The sequence below is a fragment of the Rutilus rutilus genome (assembly GCF_951802725.1).
Source record: "Rutilus rutilus genome assembly, chromosome: 20".
Lineage (NCBI taxonomy): Eukaryota > Metazoa > Chordata > Actinopteri > Cypriniformes > Leuciscidae > Rutilus > Rutilus rutilus.
The window spans coordinates 32846997-32872951 of NC_140225.1; the positions used below are offsets into that span (position 1 = coordinate 32846997).

The 25955-nt window shown below is 39.4% G+C and overlaps 1 protein-coding gene across 3 annotated transcripts in view; it reads left to right on the plus strand.

The window, feature by feature from the left end:
- Positions 1-13341: 13341 nt before the first annotated feature.
- hmgcll1 (3-hydroxymethyl-3-methylglutaryl-CoA lyase like 1) overlaps positions 13342-25955 on the plus strand; it is a 29151-nt gene continuing 16537 nt past the window's right edge. For 2 of the 3 annotated variants that reach the window (XM_084391571.1, XM_084391572.1), the window contains exons 1-5: positions 13342-13504; positions 20300-20377; positions 22470-22577; positions 22725-22820; positions 23116-23264. In XM_084391571.1, coding sequence (XP_084247697.1) covers positions 13409-13504; positions 20300-20377; positions 22470-22577; positions 22725-22820; positions 23116-23264 — 527 coding nt within the window. In that variant the 5' untranslated portion in view covers positions 13342-13408. The remainder of the gene's footprint in view (positions 13505-20299; positions 20378-22469; positions 22578-22724; positions 22821-23115; positions 23265-25955) is intronic. The other variant, XM_084391573.1, reaches the window with a different exon arrangement.

Below are 25955 nucleotides of genomic sequence, written 5' to 3' on the forward strand. Positions count from 1 at the left end.
CCAACCAGATGTACGAAACCGTGTGGCCCTGCTGCGTTTACCCCTCCTCCTCCCCAGCACCACCTGTAGAGATCTGCTATACTGGGGTTTAATATCTTCATGCAGCAGAATGTCCTTTATGCCTGTTATTTCACTAAGCTGAACACATTCTTGTATATGTGCTTAGCAGCAGCAGATCTCGTACGCCAATATCAAGCATTTGCCAATAAACGCTGGTTAAATAATTCACTCTGAGACTTTGAAACGTATTAACCCAGTTGTCGTGTAATCATGTCGTGTCATGTAAACATGTCAATGAATATCCATAACTAGCGGAACACATAAAATAAAATAGTCTCATTATTTCTCGAATAAATGACCTGGATCTGTGCTTTTTCACAGCTGCCTGTGCCTCGGGTCAGCGCTCTCATAATTACTTTCATTTGGACACGCACAGATTCAAATAAACAACGGATATTCTGGTCATGAACTTACAATGAACAATACTTCTACAGCATTTACTAATCTTAGGTAATGCTAATTTCAACATTTACTAATACACTATTAAAATTTGTTAACAAAATTAATTCACTGTGAACTAACATGACCAAACAATGAACTAACTAACATTAACAAAGATTTATTAATGCTTTAAAAAAAAATGATGATAACATTTTATTTTGATGGTCCACTTTAGCCACTCTACTAACTGTAAGTAAGTTGTCAACTACATGTCATCTAACTCTCATTAGAGTAGACTGTTAGGTTAAGGTTAGGTAGTTACTTCTAGTCAGTAGAATGTCTGTTGTTAAGCATCAAAATAAAGTGTTGGCAGATATTAAGCAGTTCTTCTAGTTAGCAGAATGTATCTAAAGTGGGACAATCGAAATAAAGTGTTACCAAATATATGAATTCGTGTTAGCTAATGCATTACCTGTTAACAAATGAGTCCCTAAAGTGTTACCAGAATATCAACTGTTTATTTAAATCTGTGCGTGTCCAAATGAAAGTGATTATGAGTGCTGTGACTCAAGGCTCAGGCAGCTGTGAAAAATTACAGACCCAGGTCATTTTTAGAGCAAAGAGGAGACCATTTTTTTCAACTTCCCCCCCCCCAGATTAAAGGCTTAACCCGACTATGGAAGTTAATCGGAAAATGCTGTGCGTGTAAACACGCTTGATGAAATTGTTCAGAGTTTGGATTTGATGTTTTTTGAACCATAAAACCAGGGGACACCACAAATCTGTGCCTCATACGTTTCGATTCTTGCTCAAATTGCTTTTCGAGTTCATTGTGGTAATGAACTTCATATGCTCGTTGTTTTGTGTTTTCAAAGGGGCGATTGTCAGTCACGTCCATGTTACGCTGAAATAAAACCACAACCTACAGTGGACTACACACGAAACGCTGCTAAAAATGCAGGTCTGTTGTTCCGTACACATTAACATGATTAGGGATGTGTTTTATCTTGTTAGGTAAATATTTAGGACACTACACCCCAAGAGAACACAATCTCCACACGTGCAAAGCTTTGTTTAAATGAATGGAAAACACATGATTCTTAACCCACGTGACATTAGGAGAAATATGTGAAGCACCTAAAGGCATGGAAGAGTTTGTTTTGTGATTTTACACAGTAAAAAAACCACTTTTTTCTTGTTCTGTTTGTGGACAATTAATGAAAACAAACAAACTGATGGCACAAATAAATAAAATGTCAATCACTCTCGTAAAGTATCAACGTTGTCATATTTATTTGTGAAATTCTTCTCCCATTACTTTACCCTATCCTAAGCTAGAACATTTTTCTTTTCTCTGGCCTCATAGTTTATTTTGAAAGTGTCCGCTTGCAGTCGGCCCACAACGCTGCTGAAACTCGACCTAATCAAAATGTTTTCCAGTTTACTTTCTTCATCTTTCCACATACCCTTTTTCTAATTTGGCTTCAGTGGGTGGGCTAGACCCTTATTACAGCTCAATCAGACGTCCCTGAGCAAGTCAACCATCTGGGTCACATTTTTTACACGCTAGTTACCAGGACAAGGTCACGGCTCACAATACGGAGGATGTGTTCTGAGTCCGGTGTTATTTGTATGTGTGTGCGCACGCTTGTTTTGGTGTGGAAGAGGCGAGAGAAGACTACATTTGACCCCAGAAGTCTCGTTCAATCTGTGTAAAAAGAAACACCTGTATTCGCCAGCCTTTCATCCGCTGATTCCCAGTGATTGCTACAGACTGTGTGATTTCAGCTATCCTACAAGATCATTACAAATCACACTGTATGACATGGATCTAATAAACTCTCAGAAAAAAAGGTACAAAAGCTGTTACTGGGACAGTACCCTTCAAAAGGGTTCTAATATGTACCATTTAGGTACTAATATGTACACTTTTGGTACCAATATGTACACTTTAGGTACTAATATGTACACTTTTGGTACCAATATGTAACTTTTGGAACTAATATGTACACTTTTGGTACCAATATGTACACTTTAGGTACTAATATGTACACTTTTGGTACTAATATGTACACTTTTGGTACTAATATGTACACTTTTGGTACTAATATGTACACTAATATGTACACTTTTGGTACTAATATGTACACTTTTGGTACTAATATGTACACTAATATGTACACTTTTGGTACTAATATGTAACTTTTGGAACTAATATGTACACTTTTGGTACCAATATGTACACTTTTGGTACTAATATGTACACTTTTGGAACTAATATGTACACTTTTGGTACCAATATGTACACTTTTGGTACTAATATGTACACTTTTGGTACCAATATGTACACTTTTGGTACTAATATGTACACTTTTGGAACTAATATGTACACTTTTGGTACCAATATGTACACTTTTGGTACTAATATGTACACTTTTGGTACTAATATGTACACTAATATGTACACTTTTGGTACTAATATGTACACTTTTGGTACTAATATGTACACTAATATGTACACTTTTGGTACTAATATGTACACTTTTGGAACTAATATGTACACTTTTGGTACTAATATGTACACTGTTGCCTTTGGCTTGCTCAGTTGGGGATATTTTGGGGATATTTAATTTGATTTTATCAATCAATAAATTCCACTAGAAACAAACCTTGTTGTATTATTTTAATTTAATACTGTGAAGCTGCTTTGATACAATCTGTATTGTGAAAAGCGCTATACAAATATACTTGACTTGACTTGACTTTTGGAACTAATATGTAACTTTTGGAACTAATATGTAACTTTTGGAACTAATATGTACACTTTTGGTACTAATATGTACACTTTTGGTACTAATATGTACACTTCTGGTACTAATATGTACACTTTTGGAACTAATATGTACACTTTTGGTGCTAATATGTAACTTTTGGAACTAATATGTACACTTTTGGTACTAATATGTACACTTCTGGTACTAATATGTACACTTTTGGAACTAATATGTTATAAAAATGTACTAAAATAAAATGTTATCAGCATGTGCCAGTGGTAAACAAATGCAAGATGAATCGCGCTTTGGCAATTGTGGTTTTCATGTGCACTGAAAAAATAGAGGAGGATGTGAAAAAGGAATATATATGAACGAGGTCATGGATTGGGAATGGAGGCCAACTTGGCATGCCAATCTTGCAAATGGAGCTTGAGGTAAGTAGGGTTAAGTTTTAGTCCCATGTCACACCAGTAATGCTTTTTTTCTTTTTTTCTTCTAAGGCACGTTTCTAAAAGCTACTTAAATTGAATTTAGGCCTAATCCTGACTTAATCTAAGCCCTGTCTGTGAAACCAGGCCTATGTGTCTATGTTTAGCATTGCGCGTTGAGAGTAAAGCCATGGCAGCGCAGACAAGAGTCCTTTCAAAAAGAGCAGGCAGACAAAAATATTACCTCACATCCCATGTGGAAGGGTTCACGTTTTCCGCATTGTTTACTTTCCCTCTCATGCTCGTATGTTTTCACTGCACATTGGAGTGGAGAAGGGACTTTCCATGGAATTCTCTGTGCCACTCTTTAAAACTTTATTCTTTATTTCATGCAAACATCATTAAATTAGATGGTTCACACTCAGCTGCGCTCTACATTTCATTCCAAGAGGGCCGTATATTATTTTGAAGTTAAAGCCGTCCGGCTGATTAATATTTGGTCTAAATACTTTAGCGTGATCAGGAAAAGACCTTTTCTGTATAGAGTTGCTTTTTCACACTTCAGCCGTTGGCAGCTGGTTTTTTTCTTTCATTTTTCACATCGCTCCTGTAAATGGAGTGCTGAAATATATCTGAAACCTTTTTGAACTTATTGGATTTGTACTTTGTGTGGAGCGAGCCAGCAGGATCTCTCAATGGTGCAATTAAAAGTTCCAAGCGATACATCTAGAAGCACATTAAAACATCTGTCCACATGTATCAATGTCAAAATGTGTTAACGCTCAGTGTTCTAGCGAAGTAATCCAAAAATCCAAAAGCAAACTATGCAGAATGTTATGGTCAATCTGTGATGTGGTGGACACAGAAAGTTACATTTTTATTAGTTTTTCAGAACCAGCTGGACTTCCACACATGCTTGACAGGATCGAAAAACAGCTTTTTTGGAGAGGTAAACCATATGGATGAACAGGTGAACACATTGTACTGTAATACAGAGGTCCATTATCACAAATTATGTTGGGGAATTCAAAATGTATTTGACACGAGTAACCAAAACTGCAGATATGAAGATATTATATGAAATGTTTAGTATTTAACTGCGCTGTTCCAATCAGCATTGACTACATTTACTACATGCACAGGGCAGAGTGGGGTAAGATGAGCCATTTTTTACTCATGTGGTCGTTAGATAAGAGAAAATTAGGAAATTTCAGGATGTTTCCTATCATTTTAAATGATCAGAATACATCTATGACAAAGGGTTAAAAAAAATAGGGCTTCTTATAAATAAAGAGTTCCTGTGGCTCAATTTACCCCAGAATTAGGGGTGTGTTGATCCGAGTCAGTGGGTAAGTTGCACCATCTGGGTGTTAACTGAATCTGAATCAAACAATTTTACTGATAATTTACCTAAAACTACTTTAATAATAAAATTTTCTTTTGAAATAGTCATATTTATTTTCCTAAAGCTAACTTACACAACATAAAACCAACTAAATGAATCGATTTTCTGAAACAATAGTTGTGAACACCAAAGTTGTAACCTTCCTAAAAACAGACTAAACAGAGAGTTTGTTGAGTAAAATAAAATAAAATGAATGAATAAATGTCACTGAAACTAATAAACATGGCAGTTTTGGTAGTTTTTCTGCAATGTCGAACATGTTAGGCCATTAGAGACTACAGGCGGAAAGATATACTTTTCTGGTTCTTATCAGAGAAGGATTTGGTATACTTGTACACTGTTCCTAAACTCAAACTAAAAAACATTATTCTGAAGTTTTCCCTGTGGAAAAAAAAAATGAGATGGCTGGAAAAATATTTATTTGAAAACTTTTTCGTTCGCTCGCCAAACAATTGCGCTCCCCTGAGGAACTTTGTCCGCTCGCAAACGTTAAGTTTCTCGGGGGTTTGAAAAAACATTTGCGAGAGAATGCAAAAGCATTGTCTAATTATTTTTCCTCCCGTATAATATAATTTTTCCACCACATGTCCCTTTAGGGGCTCCGTAGTTTTGCAACACAGTGGCCAGTGACATACCTACTGTATGTGAGTTCATCATTCCTGCTGTGCATTAGGGCATGCCAATAATGGTGGTAAAAAAACACTTTTTAATAATCAGAATAATGAACATTGCATGTAAACAAGAGCGAAGAGTTTTGCTCGTGTCATGTAAACATCTTACTGAGATTAAGTCCTTACTCTGATTACTGTAAAAAACAAAACGCAATATTGGTGCACATGTAAACGCAGTCAATGTCATGCTTCAAAATAACTATGTCAATGAGTAAATGGCTGATTTCATATTTAATCTAGGGAGTCCTGCACTAGCCAAGCAACTGATTTACAGACCCACCCTCAGGATAAACTATTTTCTTTATAGGCTACTAAATCACATCATTCTAAACATACCTGCCAGAAATACTCGTCATTGCTTTAGGTGTAAACCTGCATTTATCCCAGTAACACTTTTGTTATAATGAACTCACCGCAAGCTCTTGCCGAATACAGCCTGCAGTGTCCACACGTTCCCCACAAGTGGACACACTGAGCTTTTGAAGTTACAATCAAAGCTTGAATCTATTCTAGCAGCTTCTATGGGACAATTGAAATCGTATGGACGCAAATTGATCAAATCTGACTTGAGTTTTGAGCAGTTCACTATGTTTTCAGGATTTATCTGATGGCTTAAAACCTCTTTGATGCTTCATCTAAACCTGTTCCCCGTAACGCATATTTCTCACATCTGTTTCCACGCTAAGGATGAAAAAGGGAAGAACTAAACTCTTTCACTGACATAATGGTACAGATTACACCAGCACTCCAAATAAAACATCCAAAGAAGGCTTCGTCGCATCTGCCATTTATCTTTCAATTCATCCACGGCTCCATTTCTCCCCTCATTAAAGTCTTCCGACCGATCTGAAAGCCAGTTTTAGTCATGGGGAAAGTTTGTTATGGTGTTGTGTACTAGATTTCACTGGAACTAATGCTCTGGGAGACAATGAAAGAGTTTTGTCCCTGTTAACAGCATTTTATTTTTAGTCGGAGATCCAGCATCCAAAACCTGGAAGTGTCTCACAGATGTTTTCTTTTTTTAAGTTGTAAATAAAACAAAGATTATTACACTTTGATTGAACACTTTTTGACTTTCTCAGTGTGTGTAAACCTACTTAGGGTTCAGAGTATTTATTTTTTCCCACATTAATTTCCCACGTCTAGTACAATTATGTGGTTTTGCTTCATTAATACTTTTTTCTTGATTTACCCCGAAAGAATGGAAGTGAACTGTGACAACATGACCCATAGGTGGGGTAAATTGTAACGACCATATAACAGATTAAAATGTTTTCTGAGCTAATCAAAAAATGATCCAAGACAAACTAAATATATATTCTCAATGAAATACAATTATTAACTTTTTCATATTAAACAATGGCAATTTAAAATGAAAGAATTTTTCAGTTTGACAATGAACACACTGGAAAACACAGCTATACAACACAGTACAAAACATGATAATAATTAATCATTTATGAACATTGACTATCAGTTTTTATTCACCTTTTTCTCATGGTTTCTCAATAGAATTCATAAAAGTATAGAATAGAATATCATAGTTCTAATAAGGGCTCATTGTAACGCAGTGTGACAACATGCCCCGACTGCACAACTGGGGTTTAAACCCGGCGAGTGTCTTCTGCTGGTTAGATCAGCATTAGAGAAAGATCTCAACTGTTAAATAACAGATTGGAGATTAAAATAATATCAGATTTGTCTAATTTTAAATAAACACAAAAAAACTGAGATGAAAAACTAATACTTTTGATATGGTTAAATAAATGTTTGGTTAAATATGGCTAAATTTTGGCAAAAAAAATTCTCTATATACAGTAGTGTATGGCAACTAGTAAATACACTAAGATCCGTTATCCGTCACCCCTATACTATTTCAGGTTTTCTACTTCTAAATGCCACTTTGACTTAAAGTGTTACTTGCCATTTATTGGTAATTGTTTGTGAAATTTACAAGCGATCTTTGAGTGAAAATGACTGAGAGTGTGACTCACTGTAATGTCATCAGATACACTCAGGGATGAATAAACCACCGACCGGGAACACAAACTATCGCTTCAATTCACAAAATGTTATGGGTGGACCCTCAATGACTATGTTCCTCCTCATTACAGGGCCAGAAACAATGTTCCACGTTGTCTCCTACGTCAACAGCCCTGTTACCCAGTTCAATGGTTCATTAGTGGTTTTAATTGACAGATTTTAAAGGGGTCATAACATGAGAAATCATCCTGCAAGTTTCATAGTTTAAAACTTCCTCCATTATAAACAAAGCATTTAATCAAGCTCCAAAAACAACACGTTTGGATATAGGGGGATCTGTGAGGTCACATGGGCAAATACATTTGCATATGCCCGCCTCCAGAGCAAGACATTGACCAATAGTTATACATTATCACGCCCACTGGCGTTCAGTCGCTTAATGGCTGACATTTGCCTATACACTGGGGAATTATATGTTTGTTCTGTTCTTGCATGTAAACGAGGCCCAGTGTAATGGAGAGTCACTGAGAAACTTTTGTTGAAAGATGAAGCAGCCAAATGTATTGGATCACAAACCGTAAGTAAATGATTTCATAATGCTTTAACTATAAATTACAATTTTATATGGATAATATTTTCAAATCACTTTCTCACTGCAACAGAGAGTGGGAGTTGAGACTGTTTTCTATGCAATGACGTTAGCCAATCACAACAGTGGGCGTTTACTGACAAGCCTTAAAGGAGCCGCGCCTTAAAAACGGATCATTCCAGACAGACGATCAGAATGAGAGTTGAAAATAATAGTTTTTCCTCATATATATTTGCTTAAACTATTAACAAGTGAACCTCAAGAAACATTTTAAAACAATAAAAAAAAAATCCATATCATCACCCCTTTAATATGGATCCAACATAGTACAACTTTTATATAGTGTACAAAAGCAATAAAATGTCCATAAATTCAAACCTTACAATCCCGTAAAACCGCCACAAATGTGTGATAGAGTGCGTGTAGAAGATTGTGGATCCGCTACTGTGGTTTCAGTCGCCCAGCCTGACGATGTCTGACCTTTTATCCCTTTAAAATCTTTACATATTTACTTTGTATCTAAATTCGGTGTCTACAGCCAGCCCACAAATCTACCGGCCCGCGGGGAAAACACACGGTGCGCCCCATAGATAGTCCACCAGTGATTACTCTACAAGAGACAGCAAAGCATAAATATTTTACCTATTTAAGTTCACAGAGGCAAAGGTTAATTCGCGAGAGGCCCGAAGCTAACCCAGCAGGATTTGTTTGTGCAAAACGCAGCCCATCGCATAGGAGTCTGCTCCTAAATCATCTACAATTGCAAGGGGAATACGGTAAAAAGAGGCGAACATCTGGTACGGCCAAAATAACCCATGCTTTCAGGTAATGGCTAATGAAATTGTGCTTTATTTAACATTTCATCCTGCTGTCATGCTCACTGGCTAAATGTTGACAAGAGCCCGTTTGGGATGATAAAAGAAGTTGGGAAAAGCCCCCACACTCGCTCACCTGTGCTGTGTTACTTTACATTACCCAGGATGCCCTGAAGGTGCAGCTCACCTCTTTGAAGTAAACCCCGACAGCTGGTATTTGTCAAGATGAATGTCCACTTTTTGTCCTTTTAGTTAGAGAGCATTCAAGGAAAGGAAACGCTAAATGGTTCGGTAGGGACACAGATCTAATACGGCAAACTCCTGGGGGCAATTCTGAATCACACACACACACACACCCCGTCACAGAAGGGTCCCGGCAGCTCCGGCTCAGCTGGATCACATGCTTTCATAGATAAACAGGAAAGTCTGTGCAAATTAGTATGTAGACTATATATGTAAATGCAATTAAGAAGAAATGTCCTTGCATTCAATCTGTCAGACAAACAGATTGTCCCGCCTAAAACTCATATCATTGGCCAAGCAAATATTGTTGTGACAACTCAAAGGGGCCGTTTACATGACACCATTCTCCGTTCAACTTTTTATGCGTTTGGCCGTTGATTTACACGACAAAGGCATTTTGGGGGCCTGAAAATGCAAACTTTTGAAGATGGGTTTATAATTATAATCCGTTACATTTTTAAAGTGCTTTTCTGGGTGCTCAAAGTTATTGTCTCTGTGTAAGTATATACTTCATCTAAAACAACAACATGTTTATTAGATCCTATACCAACTAAACTACTGAAAGAAGTGTTACCTGTAGTGGAAGAGCCTCTCCTTAATATTATTAACTCGTCTTTATCTTTAGGTCATGTTCCAAGAACATTTAAACTGGCAGTTATAAAACCTCTCATTAAGAAACCACAATTAGATCATAATAACCTAGCAAATTATAGACCCATTTCAAATCTTCCATTTATGGAAAAATATTAGAAAAAGTGGTGTCCGCTCAACTGGGCTCTTTCTTGCAAGAAAATGATATCTATGAAAAGTTTCAGTCTGGTTTCAGGCCGCACCATAGCACTGAAACTGCGCTCGTTAAAATCACAAATGATTTACTTTTAGCTTCTGACCAAGGCTGTATCTCAATACTAGTTTTACTTGATCTTAGTGCTGCGTTCGATACTATAGATCACACAATACTCTTAGATCGACTACAAAATTATACTGGTGTTCAAGGACAAGCATTAAGCTGGTTCAAATCATACTTATATGACCGCTACCATTTTGTCTATTTAAATGAAGAAAAATCGATCATAACTCCAGTAAACTATGGAGTGCCGCAGGGATCTGTGTTAGGCCCTCTATTATTCTCAGTATATATGCTGCCACTTGGAAATATTATAAAGAAACATGGAATTAGTTTCCATTGTTATGCTGATGACACTCAAATGTATCTTTCATCACGGCCAGATGAAAACGCTTATTTATCCAAATTGACAGAGTGTGTTAAAGATATAAAAGATTGGATGACGCGTAATTTTCTTTTATTAAATCCAGACAAGACAGAGGTATTACTTATCGGTTCAAAAAACCTCTCGCAATACAACTTTAATATAGTAGGATGTCCTGTTACTTTATCCTCTACAGTAAAAGACCTGGGTGTTATACTCGATTGCAACCTGTCTTTCGAAAATCATATTTCGTATGTTACAAAAACAGCCTTTTTCCACCTTAGAAACATTGCTAAGCTACGTAATATGCTATCAGTTTCTGATGCAGAAAAGTTAGTTCATGCATTCATGACCTCGAGACTAGATTACTGTAATGCTTTATTAGCTGGTTGTCCTGCATCCTCAATAAACAAGCTACAGTTAGTCCAGAATGCAGCCGCTAGAGTTCTTACTAGATCAAGAAAATATGATCATATAACACCGATTTTATCATCACTGCATTGGTTACCTATAAAGTTCCGTATTAATTACAATGTATTGCTACTGACTTATAAAGCCCTAAACGGCTTAGCTCCAGTCTATTTAACGGATCTTCTATCGCCCTATAATCCATCGCGCTCTTTAAGATCACTAAATTCAAGGCTTTTGGTCATACCTAGGATATCCAGAACCACCAAAGGAGGGAGAGCATTTTCACATTTAGCCCCTAAACTCTGGAATAGCCTTCCTGATACTGTTCGTTGCTCAGACTCGCTCTCCCAGTTTAAAACTAGATTAAAGTCGCATCTCTTCAGCCAGGCATTCATATAATATTTTTAATCTTACAGTTCAAACTACAATCCGGCCTCTAGTTCATAAACGCCAGAGGAGAACTGGCCCCCGACTGAGCCTGGGTTCTCCCAAGGTTTTTTTTTTCTCCATTGGGTCACCTGATGGAGTTTTAGGACACCATTAGGTCACTTGATGGAGTTTTTCGGTTCCTTGCCACTGTTGCCTTTGGCTTGCTCAGTTGGGGATATTTTGGGGATATTTAATTTGATTTTATCAATCAATAAATTCCACTAGAAACAAACCTTGTTGTATTATTTTAATTTAATACTGTGAAGCTGCTTTGATACAATCTGTATTGTGAAAAGCGCTATACAAATATACTTGACTTGACTTGACTTAAACTACAAAAACGCCAATTAGTGAAAACCAGGACTTCATGTGTATACGTTTATGAGTCTATGGGCGTTACTTTACAAAGTGACATCGCCATCTACTGGCCTGGCATGAATAATACACCTTTTTTAGTCGTTTTCGTGGATCCAAGGATTTTGGGGCAAATTGATAACTAATTGGTACAGCAAGTGTCTCTGGATCTATTTTATATTTGATCATTTTTTAAATCAGTGTATAATGGATTATGAGCATGCGCACTGAAAAAGCAAATGTATGACTTAAAAGTAATTGTAGTATAGTATAGGTCTTAATGAGTCTTTATAATATATTTATAGAATAGTAATACTATATTAAGTATAAATGGGGCTATAATTTGTTTTAAGCATGAACTTCATAGAAAGTGTTACCGTTTATATTTATACTAAATGCAATTAGCTGAAATTTTATTTTTTTACCTACTTAGGTAGGTGTAATGATGAAGTCGCAATTTAAAACATATTAACTTTAAATGTAATATTGAATGATATTATATTCAAGGACTTGTGCTTTAGTTAGTCAACAAATCAAAATAAGTGTACTTTTTTAAAGCAAGACAAAAGATTATTAAAACAATGATTTAAAAGGAATTTTAAAGCAACACTTTGTTTGCACTTTGTTTGTTTCTCTAACACTTACACTTCAAGAGACACTTACGTGGCCTTTTGTTTCTGCAAGTTATCTGCAGTTTTGTTTTAAATAAGATATGAAGTGCACATTTAATGCAACTAAAAGCACACGTCGAGCTTGCTTAGTTACAAAAGGTTTCACAAAATCTTGTCCAGCATAATTTTTTTTTTGCAAACATAGTGAGTCTTCGAAGGGGTTTACAGGTCGCAGTGACTTGAAAATCGAAATTATATATATATATAAAAAAAAAACTTAATGAAATGACTTCAGAGGTCATGGAAAAGTCATGGCTATTCATTGTCCAAGAAGTGTCGAACCACGAACATGTTTTGATATTCTTTATGATTTATCAGCCTCTGCCATGCGAGAAATGCTGATACCTAATAAATGCGTCCGGTTGCATTCCCCCCCGTGAGAGAGAGGCCAGACCCTCTCACGACACACACACACACACACCCTCTCACGACACACACCAGCGTCTTACTGAGGAAGAGTTCAGCACAAGAGCTTCCTTAAACCTCTCTATTGTGAGCACCTGGGCCAGGAAGAATGGCTCTTTCACAAGTAAATTGCGGCCGGGCTTTACAGAGAGATTTTATAACAGAGCACAGTTGACATTGGCAAGAGAGTCACGGCCGGCCATTGAGAAGCATGAGCTCCTCAGTCACAGGAGATCAATGAAGAGAGCGTATTTCCCTCGAGCTGGAGATTTCCGCTGGGAAGGGGAGCCGAAGGCAGGAACATAAGCAGCTTGTGGTTAGTCTTATTGTAGAGCCGAGAATCCCAGCGGGGCTCGTACTTCACATGGAGCTGTCAGTCTAAAGCCAACAAAATGCTGTGTAACGTCTTCTTCCCTCCCCCTCCTGACATCACTGTGCGCAGGAGGCAGGGATGCGGTTGCCATGGTAACAGCTGAGTCATCCCGAGCCCGTTGAAGTGATGCTGAAAGGCATATGCGCTCTGATCTCTACAGGTGTCATCCGGGAACAGCGCTGGGCTAGCGGGTCGTGCTAGCCGGATGGGTAACGTTTCCACTGCGGTCAAGCACTGTCTGAGCTATGAGACTTTCCTGCGGGATCATCCCTGGTTGCCACGGCTCCTGTGGGAAGAGAAGGTGGGGGTCTGTTTTTGCATGTGCAAGATTTATACATGGAAATATAGCAATGGAGTCTCGTAAAAGAGCAGCTGAAAATGATCTGACCCTCGTGAAACACAGTGTTAGGCAGAAAACTACACATTATATGCATAATTTGTGCATATATCAGTTTTATTCACTTTCCATCTCCACTAGAGCTCTCAAATTTTCGTTGTACTTGTGTTTAAATACAAAATGGTGCTTTTCCACAAGTAGGTGCAATGTTATTTATGCCAAATGCCATTGTTTACCACTTCAAAAGTTATGCATATTCATTGTTTAATGACAAGGTGGCAGGTCTATACCCAGAAGTCATTTACAGGGTTCATCTGGGATTGAAACACTGACATTTTTTTTTATTTTGAATTAAAAAAAGAAAAGATTTTTGATTGTTTTTTTCTCAAGGTGTATTTATAGATTTGTTCAAACCTTACATTTTGATTCAATATTAATTAAAAAAAATATTTATTTTCCTAAAGCCCAACATTTTTTATTCATAGTGAGTACAAATATTATTTATAAAGGCTATACAGTGGAAAAAAAGTGTGTTGGATTTACACTATTCAAATAATCACAGTTTGTTAATATAACTTCATACATCATCAAATGAAGTTAGTGTTAGGTGATCAAATGAAGTTGTCTCAAAGTGATTTGATAAGGTCCCCAAGCAGGATTTCATTAATTCAATTAGCTAGCTGGCTGTTTACAAGCAATAGCACATACTGTGTTAGAATACTAAATGCAAAGTCCACAATTTTAGTAAAGTATAGTAAGCACTAAGCAGCAATAACATATTCTTTATGTCCTCAGCCTAAGAAAATGCTGCAATCACAACATGATTGAACATTAAACATTATCAAGTCTCCCCCTTTTCTCATCTTACACACACACACACACACACACACACACGCACACACACACACACACACACACGCACACACACACACACACACACACACACACACACACACACACACACACACACACACACACACACACACGCTGGGAACGTTTTGGTTACGTATGTAACCCTCGTTCCCTGAGTAGGGAACGGAGACGTTACGTCGTGACGACGAATGGGGTTTCGCTTAGAAAGCCTCTCACCTTCGAGTATACAAAACAAGCCAATGGCAAGAAAATGCAATGGGGCTGCGGATTTTGCATAGTGTAACTCCACCCCACCTCGTGGGTATATAAGGAAGTACGCTGGCAACATGCAATTATGTTTTCTCGCTGAGGAGCCGAGACTGAACTCAGGCGTTCCAGTGGTACAGCGGAAGTGGCAGGGAGATGTAATGTCTCCGTTCCCTACTAAGGGTTACATACGTTACCAAGACGTTCCCTTTCATGGTCACTATGAGTTACGTCGTAACTCGGACGAAGGACTCCTAATTAACACAGGAATACCAACACAATGCTAGGGGTGGGAATCTCTAGGCACCTCACGATTCGATTCGATTAAGATTCAGTGGGTAACGATTATCGATGCATCTTTTTTCTTTTTTTGACTACATGGTACTTTTAAAGCAAAGTATTTATGATGACCCATAACAAATTTACTTCCAATACTTCCTATATTAATTTTATTAATAAAACAAATGTAAGTGATTTGGCAAGTCAACTGTAAGGTTACATCTGCCAGCATATGTCCCAACCAAAGAACCAACAGGAAAATAAATGTGTGCCTGTACTAGCAGCATACTAACAAACTTAAGCATATTCTGAATCTCTAGCATTTAATAATAGACTTCTAACCAACATCCTCCTGTTATTTCCAATGAGCAATATAATCCTTCAGACAAAAAAAAAAAAAAAACATTTTGCTGTAGCAAAATCACAAACAGTTTTCTTTCAAAATATTGAATTATGTACCAGCAGCTTTCATACAAACATAATGCTTGTGGACCTACGCATATTCTGAATAATTAGTAACATACAAAGCTGCTTTTATACACAACTAAATAATAAAGAGTTATGACTTGAAATGTTTGCTGTATACCACAATCAAAAACAGCTTATACAAAAAAAGTGAATGAACATCTGCAGAGAGCACAGTCAAAATGTAACTTTTTGTGACTGGCATTGCACTGACACTGTGACTGTGGAAGGCAGTATAACATACGTATAACAGATCGGTTTACAGCATATTGATGTGAAAACTAAACAATACAGAAAGCAGCTCTCATACAAAAAATACTAAATGGGTCACAAAGAAATTGCCAATCTTCCATAAGTTAGCTTTTAACGAATAGGGTGCAGTTCGAATTTGGCGCTCAACCATCATGCGTCTGTTATGTGCGCGTCTCTGTTATGTGCACGCCACAGACTGTCCGCGCACTGCACGTCCGCTTTAGAGTTCCGCCTTTTGTGTTCCGTCAATATTATGTTGTTAGAGAAAAAAATCAAATTTTTTTTAATCGATTTTTGACATTTGTGAATCGATTCAGAATCGTCCACGTCCGCATCGCGATGCATCTAAGAATCGATTTTTTCCCCCACCCCTACACAATGCCTGCCCGAAGGGAGGACTTACAGAATACACATATGACCCGCAAACGGGCTGCATACACTAGGGTTGACGTCAATAGTGCTGGAGGAACTCAGGGCCTCAGCTCACCTGAGGAGAATATTGCACGTATCCAGTCCGAGGAGTGGAATGGCGAGCAAGCAAAGACATCTGAGTAGATCCTAGTACCGGCTAGTTGAAGCGAGTACACAGGAGGAAACTGGCTCCACTAGGAGATTGTAGAATCTTGCGAATGTGTTAGGTGTCGCCCAGCCTGCAGCTCTGCAGATGTCTGTTAGCGAGGCGCCATGTGCTAAAGCCCAAGAGGAAGCCAAACTCCGGGTGGAGTGTGCCTTCACACCAAGGGGGCATGTTCGACCTTGCTGCTGGTATGCCAAAGCAATGGCATCCACTATCCAGTGAGACAACCTTTGCTTGGAGAGAGCCTTTCCCTTCAGCTTCCCACCATAACAGACGAAGAGATGGTCTGAGGTCCTGAAACACTGCGTTCTGTCTACGTAAGCACGGAGGGCACGTACTGGACAGAGCAGTGGCAAGACTGGGTCTGCCTCCTCCAAGGGCAGCGCTTGCAGGTTCACCACCTGATCTCGAAAGGGAGTGGCGGGAACCTTGGGCAAGTATCCAGGCCGGGGTCTCAGGATCACGTGAGAATAGGCCAGCCCGAATTCCAGGCACGCTTCGTCAACTGAAATGCCTGCAGGTCCCCTACCCTCTTGATGGAGGCCAATGCAACCAGGAGCCCTGTCTTCAATGACAGGAACTTAAGCTTGACTGATTGCAAAGGCTCAAAGGGAGCACTCTGCAGGGCGGATAGAACCACTGCAAGGTCCCAAGAGGGTACGAGAGGAAGGCAAGGAAGATTTAGTCTCCTCGCTCCTCTCAGGAACCTGATGACCAGGTCGTACTTCATCACGGACTTACCTTCAACTGCATTGTGATGTGCGGCGATAGCAGCAACATACACTTTGAGGGTGGAGGGAGACAGCCTTCGCTCCAACCCTTCTTGCAGGAAGGAAAGCACGACCCTGATGTCGAACTGTTCCCAAATCAGCTAAACCGTCTGGGGATGGAGTCTTCAATCTCCAGAAAGAGGCTGAAACCGTGAGAGCTCGTTGGCTGAACGATTAAGGTCTCCCGGGATATAAATGGCTCGAAGCGACCTCAGATGCTTCTGACTCCATAGGAGGAGGTGACGGGAGAGTTGCGACATATGGCGGGAGCGTAGACCATCTTGTCAGTTGATGTACGCTACTGTCGTGGTATTGTCTGAACGGACTAGTACGTGTTGGTTCTTGAGCAACGCACGGAAGCGGTACAGAGCCAAACGCACCACCAGCAACTCGAGGCAACTGACATGCCAAAGGCGCTGGAGTCCTGTCCAGGAGCCCGCGGCAGCATGTCCATTGCACATGGCACCCCAGCCCGTGGTGGAGGCATCTGTTGATACAACAACATGCCTGGAAACTCGTTCTAAGGGCACTCCGGCCCGTAGAAAGCTGAGGTTCGTCCACGGGGTGAAGGTCTGACGGCAGGTCTGAGTAACTGGTACTCGGAGCGTGCCTAGTTGCCATGCCCACCTCGGTACTCAAAACCGGATCGCAAAACCAGAGCTGAAGCGGTCTCATATGAAGCAACCCAAGCGGCATAGCTGTGGCTGCGGATGCCATATGCCCCAGGAGCCTCTGAAATAACTTCAGTGGAACCGCACTCGCTCGTAAGCTGCACGCACATGGCGAGAAAAGAGATCCTCTGCACGAGGGAGAGTTTGCTCTTTTCCCAGTTGACCCGAAGGCCCAGGCGGACTAGGTGCCATAGCACTAGGTCCCTGTGTTCTCAAACCTGGTCTCGAGATTGAGCTAGGATCAGCCAGTCATCGAGATAATTCAGGATGCGAACCCCGTGTTACCGTAGCGGCACAACCCATCGTAGCGGCACATTGGCCATAACCCATCGGTTTTCTTGGGTACAATGAAGTAGGGGCTGAAGAAGCCGGACTTCATTTCGGCTGGAGGGACTATCTCGATCGCACCCTTCGCCAGTAGGGTGGCGACCTCCGCATGCATGACAGGGGCATAGCCACCGATCATGGTATAGCGCACTCCCCCGGGGAGGAGACCATGCGAACTGATGTTTCTCATGACCCAGCGGGACAGGATGGGAAGCTCTAATCAAGGCCTAAGAACTGAACCAGCGGGGTCATGCGAACCACAGACGTACCCTTGATGGGCCCAGACATGGGAGGCGTAGCGTCCAGGTGTGGGGGCACGGTCATAAGCCGCGTCCTGACAGAGTAGGCCAGGGAAGGACAAGCGTTACACGGGGGCCTGCTCTGACAGGGGTCTGGTGACAGAGGGGGACGAGAGTGGTGAGGCAGAGCGTCACACACTGCCATCCATGGCCTCTTGGGGCTCGGAGGAAGGGGCATTAGTTCTTAGAAAACAGAAGATTCTCCCCCGGCTGGGGAGAGGGCCGGGGAAAGGAGTGGTCCTGCTACCAGCTCCTGAGAAGAACTGAGCTCTAATTCCAAGTTGCCCGTCTCAGGAGTGCTACTTAGCCTGGAGTTTGGCCGGATAAGGGGCGGAGACGAGAAAACACACGGGCGAACCGTCTTGAAAAAGACATGCGACGTGCAGCTATTTTAGAGAGAGGAAAAAGCTCAGCAGAGTGCTGAAGCGCCCAGGGAGAAGCACACACACTGTTGGCAGATCACTGCACAGACCAGCAACAGGCAATGTGATCTTGTTGGAACGCGCCGTTACACCAACACACTGGAGAGCCGCTCGTCTCTTAGAGTGAAGATAATTCAGAATGGCTTGTGGGAGTGAAGAAAACTCTTGGCTCCGAAGCGAAAACATAACTGCATGTTGCCAGCGTACTTCCTTATATACCCACGAGTTGGGGTGGAGTTACGCTATGCCTCGTTTCGTATACTAGAAGGTGAGAGGCTTTCTAAGCGAAACTCCATTTGTCGCCACGACGTAACTCGTAGTGACCACGAAAGGGAACTACAGTTTCAGTGAGTACTTGATTGGTTCAGATTTGAAAGAATTACATTAATCAGATGTAAATTATACTTTTTCAACTTAATTTCACCATAAACAAAAGATAAATTAGCTATAATATGGAAGTAGAATTTTCAAATAGAAAAAACTCAAATCAAATTTTTCAATATCTATAAAGACAGGAATATTGTCTTCGAAAGACCTTAATGTTTATTGTGATGTCTTTTTATTATGCATCATTTTTTCTTTTATGTACTAACAAAAAACAATAATTAAATAAACAAACTAAAATATTATGTATAGTCTGGCCAGTATATGATGGCTGTACATGTACATGGTGTCAAGCAAAAATACAATTTAAACAGAATGTTTTCTTTTCTTTTCTTTTTTTTTTTTTTCTATAGGGAGTGCTACTATCATTCTTTTTTTCTTTTTTTTTTATACAAACTGAACAAAACAGGTTTAAACCAGAAACCATGATTTTCGATTAGACCAATATAAAAATTATGGTCATTTCACTTTTTTCCAATTTTTTTATTTTTTTTATCGAAAGTTCCTCTTGAAAACGCAGACCAGAAATGTTTTAAAAATACAAAAGACAGCTAAAGTTTCTTGGTCTAATTTATTAAGTTGATAAGAAGAAAAAGCTTGATCCATTTCTAGTGGAGCCTGTATTTCTGGCTTGAGCGGCGAGTTAAAAGAGAGCGAGTTTGATTCATGAGTGAATTTAATAGGCTGTCCTAACTGCAGGCCTGGGGTGATAACGGGACAAACCTCATCGGTTCTCCTCTGCCTACCCAGTGCACACTGTCAGAAACTTCTTACAAAGAACTTTTTATCGTTCACTTCACACATCCATTTCCTCCCTCCATGACAGCACAATTAAATCAAACTCGGCTCTAAAGAATCTGTGCGGTTCCTCAAAGCGAGCATTTCAGTATCAAGAGGCTGAGATTTTATAGCCATTCAAATCTTCTATAAACACAGCATTGGCCCGTGGTAATGCTGCTCAACGAATTCAAAGGTTAAGCTTTGGTTTTACCATTGAAAGAGAGGAAGTGCTTGCGTCCAATGCACATTATGTCATAAATGACTTGGCAAGGATTTTTTAAGACCAGATTTAAAACATGAAGTTGAACGCACCATTTGACAAAGGAAGTGTCTTAATCCACATCTCAGATTTTCCGTACAGCTCTGTGAAATTGTTATATGGTCCTTCCTTCCTCATTGTTTTTCAATTTACAGTGTTCAGACCTGCCTAAGCTTCCACTTCATGTCAAAATTGTGGAGGTTGGACCAAGAGATGGGCTTCAAAATGAGAAGGTAGAGATTTCACAATTCTAAAATGCTTGTAGCGTGTGTTTTATTAGCATTCTCCTTTCAAATAAAAGAAAAATCGAAACATAAACCCAACGGCATATATATGTATTGAGCAGTTGTGTCAAACAGAGAATCACACCTGGTTCACATGATAAAGACATTGGTGAGCACAAAACATAGAGGAAACATGATGTACTTCCACCAGATAGCTCATTAATTACATGTTTTATTCTGACACATCTTTAGAACGATTTAGCCAACACAGGCTTATTGGAAAAATGTGCCTCTACCTTCATTTTTGCATTCAGTACACTACACATTGCACATTATATCCTTAAAGCACTTTTACCATAATGCAATGATTGGTAAACTAATAGCTTTTGACATTTGTATCACATAACCAGCCCTAAATGTTTGGCTTTTCTAACATAGTAAACTTGCTCAGTAGCTCACCTTGTACAGGCATGCGGATCACTCGGGGTGAGTCTCATGAAGTCACCATAAAAGTGCTCAAAGTTAAAATGGCATGGTTACTTCAGCAAATGTGTTTTTATCGCATGTTTGCTATTGGTTAGGTTTAGTGTACACCCTTAAAAATAAAGATTACAAAAGGGGTTTTTCATGACAATGCCATTAGAAGAATAATTTTTGGTTCCACAAGAAACCTTTCTGTCAATATTTCTTAAAATAACCTTTTATTTTTTCATAGTGTGAAGAACATCTTAATAAACTAAAGAACCTTTTTCTACTTTAAAGAATTTTCTGTGCATTGGAAAGGTTCTATGGATGTTCTTCATGGAACCATCACTGTCAGAGAAAGTTACTTGTAAAAGTAATGCTTTACAATATTGTGTTGCTCCATAAAAATGTAACTAATTACGTTACTTAGTTACTTTTTATGGTAATATGTTATATTACTTTTGCGTTACTTTTTCTCACCTTGGCTGGGCTTGCTTGTTTGTTTTTTAATAACAACAAAAAAGTTACCTTTTTGGCAAATGTAAAGGCCCTTTCACACCAAAAGTGAAATAAATAAGCCTCAGGCTGAAGGAAATGCAAATTCACAGCTGTACGGTAGAGGGCGCAGTAAAAAAACAACAAAAAAACAACCTTACTTCAGTAATCCATTTTATTTTTAAATGAAACACAAATGTGATGTTCATCTAAAGTCATTTTTGCTTATTAGTATGATTGAAGTGGATCATCGAAGGCCAGCAGAAAATACATTGTTAATAAAGTGAGATTAAGTACATAAAGGATATTAATGTAATTTAATATATTTAATTAGGTTTGCATAATATTCTGAGATTGCATTTCACTGTTTTTATTCATTTTGAGTAATACTGATTGTTGTTTTTGATTTTTTTGTCAAATGAGATGAGTAAATGCCAGCTCTCAATTAGTCTAGAACTACAATAACAATCATGTTCACACACAACGCCTCTGTACTTACAATCCTCTCAACATGGGGACAAGAGAGCTGTCAGTCAATACATGGGAAAACAAAGTAACTTGCGTCACTTTTGAAAACGTAACTCAAGATATTTTGTTGTAAATTTAAAAGTAATGCATTACTAGTTACTTGAAAAAAGTAATCTGATTAGGTAACTCAAGTTACTTGTAATGCGATACCGCCAACACTGGGAACCATGGGTGCAAATATAGAACTTTTATTTTTAAGAGTGTAGGGTTTACTGTAGGTTGTCTCTTTTTAAATGCGATAAAGCATTAACATTTCATTTCTAAACTGCTGTGAACATACTAAATATACATTTGTATGTGCACTTATAAAAATGAACACGCTTATGGCATCACTCACTGGACATTTCACTGTGAAAGTGTTGTGAATGGGCATGAAGCAATGTTGTATTATTTTTCAGAAATGTTGCCACAGGCATGTTTTTCCATTGAGCCTGGTTTGAGTTTAGTAGGTACTGTCTTATTGTATATATTCACAGGAAAACGATTCATTCAGTCATAGTGACAAATAAATTATTCATCTCAATAGCGTGGTGCTGTTGTGGCTCACAGATGTGCACGCTCCCTGGATGTGTTCATAGAAACCCAAGACTTTTGTGTCATTGTGTTTCTGCAGGAAATAGTGCCGACAGAAGTCAAAATCCAGCTGATAGACATGCTCTCTCAGACCGGTCTGCCTGTCATCGAAGCCACTAGCTTTGTGTCTTCAAAGTGGGTTGCTCAGGTAACGAGGTGCAGCGTTGATCCTCGGGACGTGTTGGCATTTTGGTTTTTCTATCCGCACAAAAGCACTGGGTTTGGTATTCGAGTTAAAAAAACGGCATTTGTGGGATAAAGTTTGAGCATAATTTCTTGTCGGTTTGTTTTTCAGATGGCAGACCACAGTGCAGTGTTGAAAGGGATTAAAAGGTCTCCTGATGTAAGATACCCAGTTCTGACTCCCAATATTCAGGGTTTCCAGGCAGCTGTAAGTAAATATTTGCATCATTTACATGTATTTACAAGTGACATTTCCAATTTACCTTCCATGCCAGGTCAATGATGTTTTTCGTGTATAATAAACCACTTTATTTATGCATGCGCTCTGCCTACGCGTCCACTGCCCCTTTACCTTACATAAGTGAGCAACCGTTGCATCTTGTACCATTTATTTGTAAATGTTTAGCCCATTTCTGTTAATTGCTTTCCTTGCTAATCAAGCAAGTTGTACTCACAAGCCAACATCTATAAGCACAGACTTGATTAAATGTTTCCTGTTAAAGGTTGCAGCAGGAGCTACTGAAGTGGCAGTGTTTGGTTCTGCCTCGGAGACGTTTAGCTGGAAGAACATCAACTGCTCTATAGAGGAGAGTCTACAGAGGTTCGAGCAGGTCATCTCTGCAGCCAAACGTGAAGGCATTCCAGTGCGCGGGTGTGTTCAGTGGACACCAGCTTCCTTCTAAGTATTTAGGCCAGTGCTCATTATGTGCACTTCCACTTTGACACTAATATCGAAAGCAAATCAGAGGTGTGTTTCCCGTTCAACAACATAACTCGCTGCTTCACTATCACAGTACGATGCATCGTTGAAGAAATCAACTAGCTAGTCACGACTGTTTCCTGAAACCATATTGTCGCAAATTACTCCACAGGTGGTGGAGTAACAACTACGCTTTAAATATCTTGACAAACTAAAAGACGTAAATGACATTTGTATGTATTCTAAATAAGAAATATAGATTGTACTGAATGTCAGCTTGCTTATTTTGCTCAAGATAAGGATTCATTGAGTCCATAGTCATGAAAACAAGAAACTCTGATTCTAACCACAGGTTGAGAGCTGTCACTCCAAACACACAACTTTGCGATGCTGTTTGTGAATGTTTGTTAGAACGATGGTTTTGGGAAACACCGACTCGTTGAACTATACTGATAACGACAGAACTTGCGACCATAGTTGGCTAACGACGATGCTTTTGGGAAACGCACCCCTGGTCAGCATTCGTCAGGTACTGATAATGATCCAGGAATGTGTAGTAGTTCCAAATGTAGGTTCGGGAGAAGCCTAATCATTGAGTCCTGTCAATCATAATTACAAGCGTATATAATGATTGCTCTGTCCCAGCGACAATTCTTCTGGCATCCCTCCACGTCTGCGTCTCCTCCTCTATTTCTGTCACTCTCCCTCTACGTAGTTCTGTTAAAGGGGGGTTGAGCTCTGAGCTTGAACCGAGCCTCGGGTTCGAGCCTCCTTCGAGGATAGAAAGCCAAATTTGTTTACCTTTAACTATTGATGAGAAGAATGGATGAGCAGGTGAATAGAACAGGAATATCTGGGGACACAGATGAAACATGGTAAATGCATCAACCAGTAGCAATAGCATTCCTATTGAACATAATCAAAGTTTCCAGAATTTTTAATAAATGAAAGTGCAAGGGATGTGTAGATGCTACACATGTGCAAGGGATGTGTAGTCTGTCTATAAGCTGCCACCACTGTACTCTACAGGGATAGTCACCTGTACTGAGACTCTACTTAACTAAGACAGGAGAAAACATGATCTTTTATAGAAATGTTTTATAAACATTTGTTTATATGAGCAGTTTCTGGAAATTCATCTTTGGTGTAACAATTCATTTCATTGCAACCAAACAGGAAGACATGTATGTTGGGTTTTCTTCATAGACCCAGTATTTTCTTTGAGGACTAAGCTAGTGTTCATTACGTGCACTTTAACGCTAATTTTGAATGAGAATCAGGCCAACAATCTGCCAATGATACAAAAGGCAATGCAGAAACTGGTTGACTGGAAGAAAGGATAGTGTTGTAGATTATAGTTACTCAAAGCAAATAATGATCTGGACTGGAAAAGGAATGTAAGACTGTAAACTCATAATCAGTGTAAGGGATAATCTAACAGCTAAAACCAGAATTGCTGGTGACCATCATAAGGTATATTTGGCATGGGATGCTGGTTTGCTGGTTCCCAGCATGGGAAGTGCACGGTCCGTTGGTGGAGCAGCTACACCAGCTCAGTGTTGATTGAGAACAGCATGACTATACTGGTGTCCACCAGCTAGACCAGCATAAACCAACCTGGACCAACATGGAATTTGTGCTGGATTTGTCAGCAGATTTTGAAAACCCCCTTGGAGGAACTTTGAAAATGGCATGTTTTTCAGAATTGGCAGAGCTTTTTGTGTACACCGTTAATCAAAGGGGTGGTTTGGCAAACTGAAGGTCTGGAGTAGTTGGATGGCTGTAGGTTTGACCCTTGCTCACTTGATTGTATGTTCTGCAATGCTGATTGCTATGATTTTCCTGCAAAATCATAATTCCTATTAGTAACTGAATGCTTCATAAATCAAGCTAAAATATAATGACACTGAGTAAGACACTTGATACAGGTGATTGTCTCTGTGCTGAATGACTACTGGAGTAGAGACATTTTCAGGAGCCATTCGTTATATAAGCAAGTTCCTTTGGTTTAACCAGCGGTTTATTTTATTGTTGTACTTATATTTTTGGACTGTTCTCCTCTGAGGTTTTGAGATGGGGCACCAGAGCAGCATGAAATTATTCCAGAATTAATGAGTAAATAATTCAAGTTCCAGATGTGCATGCAGTGTGGTGCTTTGTATCAGTTACAAGTACAAGTCCAGATGTGTGCAGAGTTTTTAGTCTCTGCTTTTTACGGAATAAAAAACAAAAACGACGGAGAGCAGTCACTTCAGTCTGACGAACTCATTCTGGCAAATGTGACTCAACGCCTAATGTTCAAGAAGAGACTTCACGGAAATCCTGGTAGCACACAGAAGTATCGTGTGACGACCACAAGCCCAAGAGAAACATTTTCAACTTTTCACTTATTTGTTCACTGTTTCTAGCAGAACATGTTTCCGTCACATATGGAAAGCACATATAGCTTGTACGTTGCTCTCCACAATTTCTCACACCTACTGTCAACACTATTGGTACTATTTGTCACAACCGTTTGGCACCGACCATATGTTTAGCCTGCTCCTGAACATTTTGTTTTATTCCGTGATAGATGTAATCCGTTGTAAGAGCAGTTCTGGCCGCTGTGGGCTGTTCTACTTGTGGTTGCAGTGAAGCAGCACT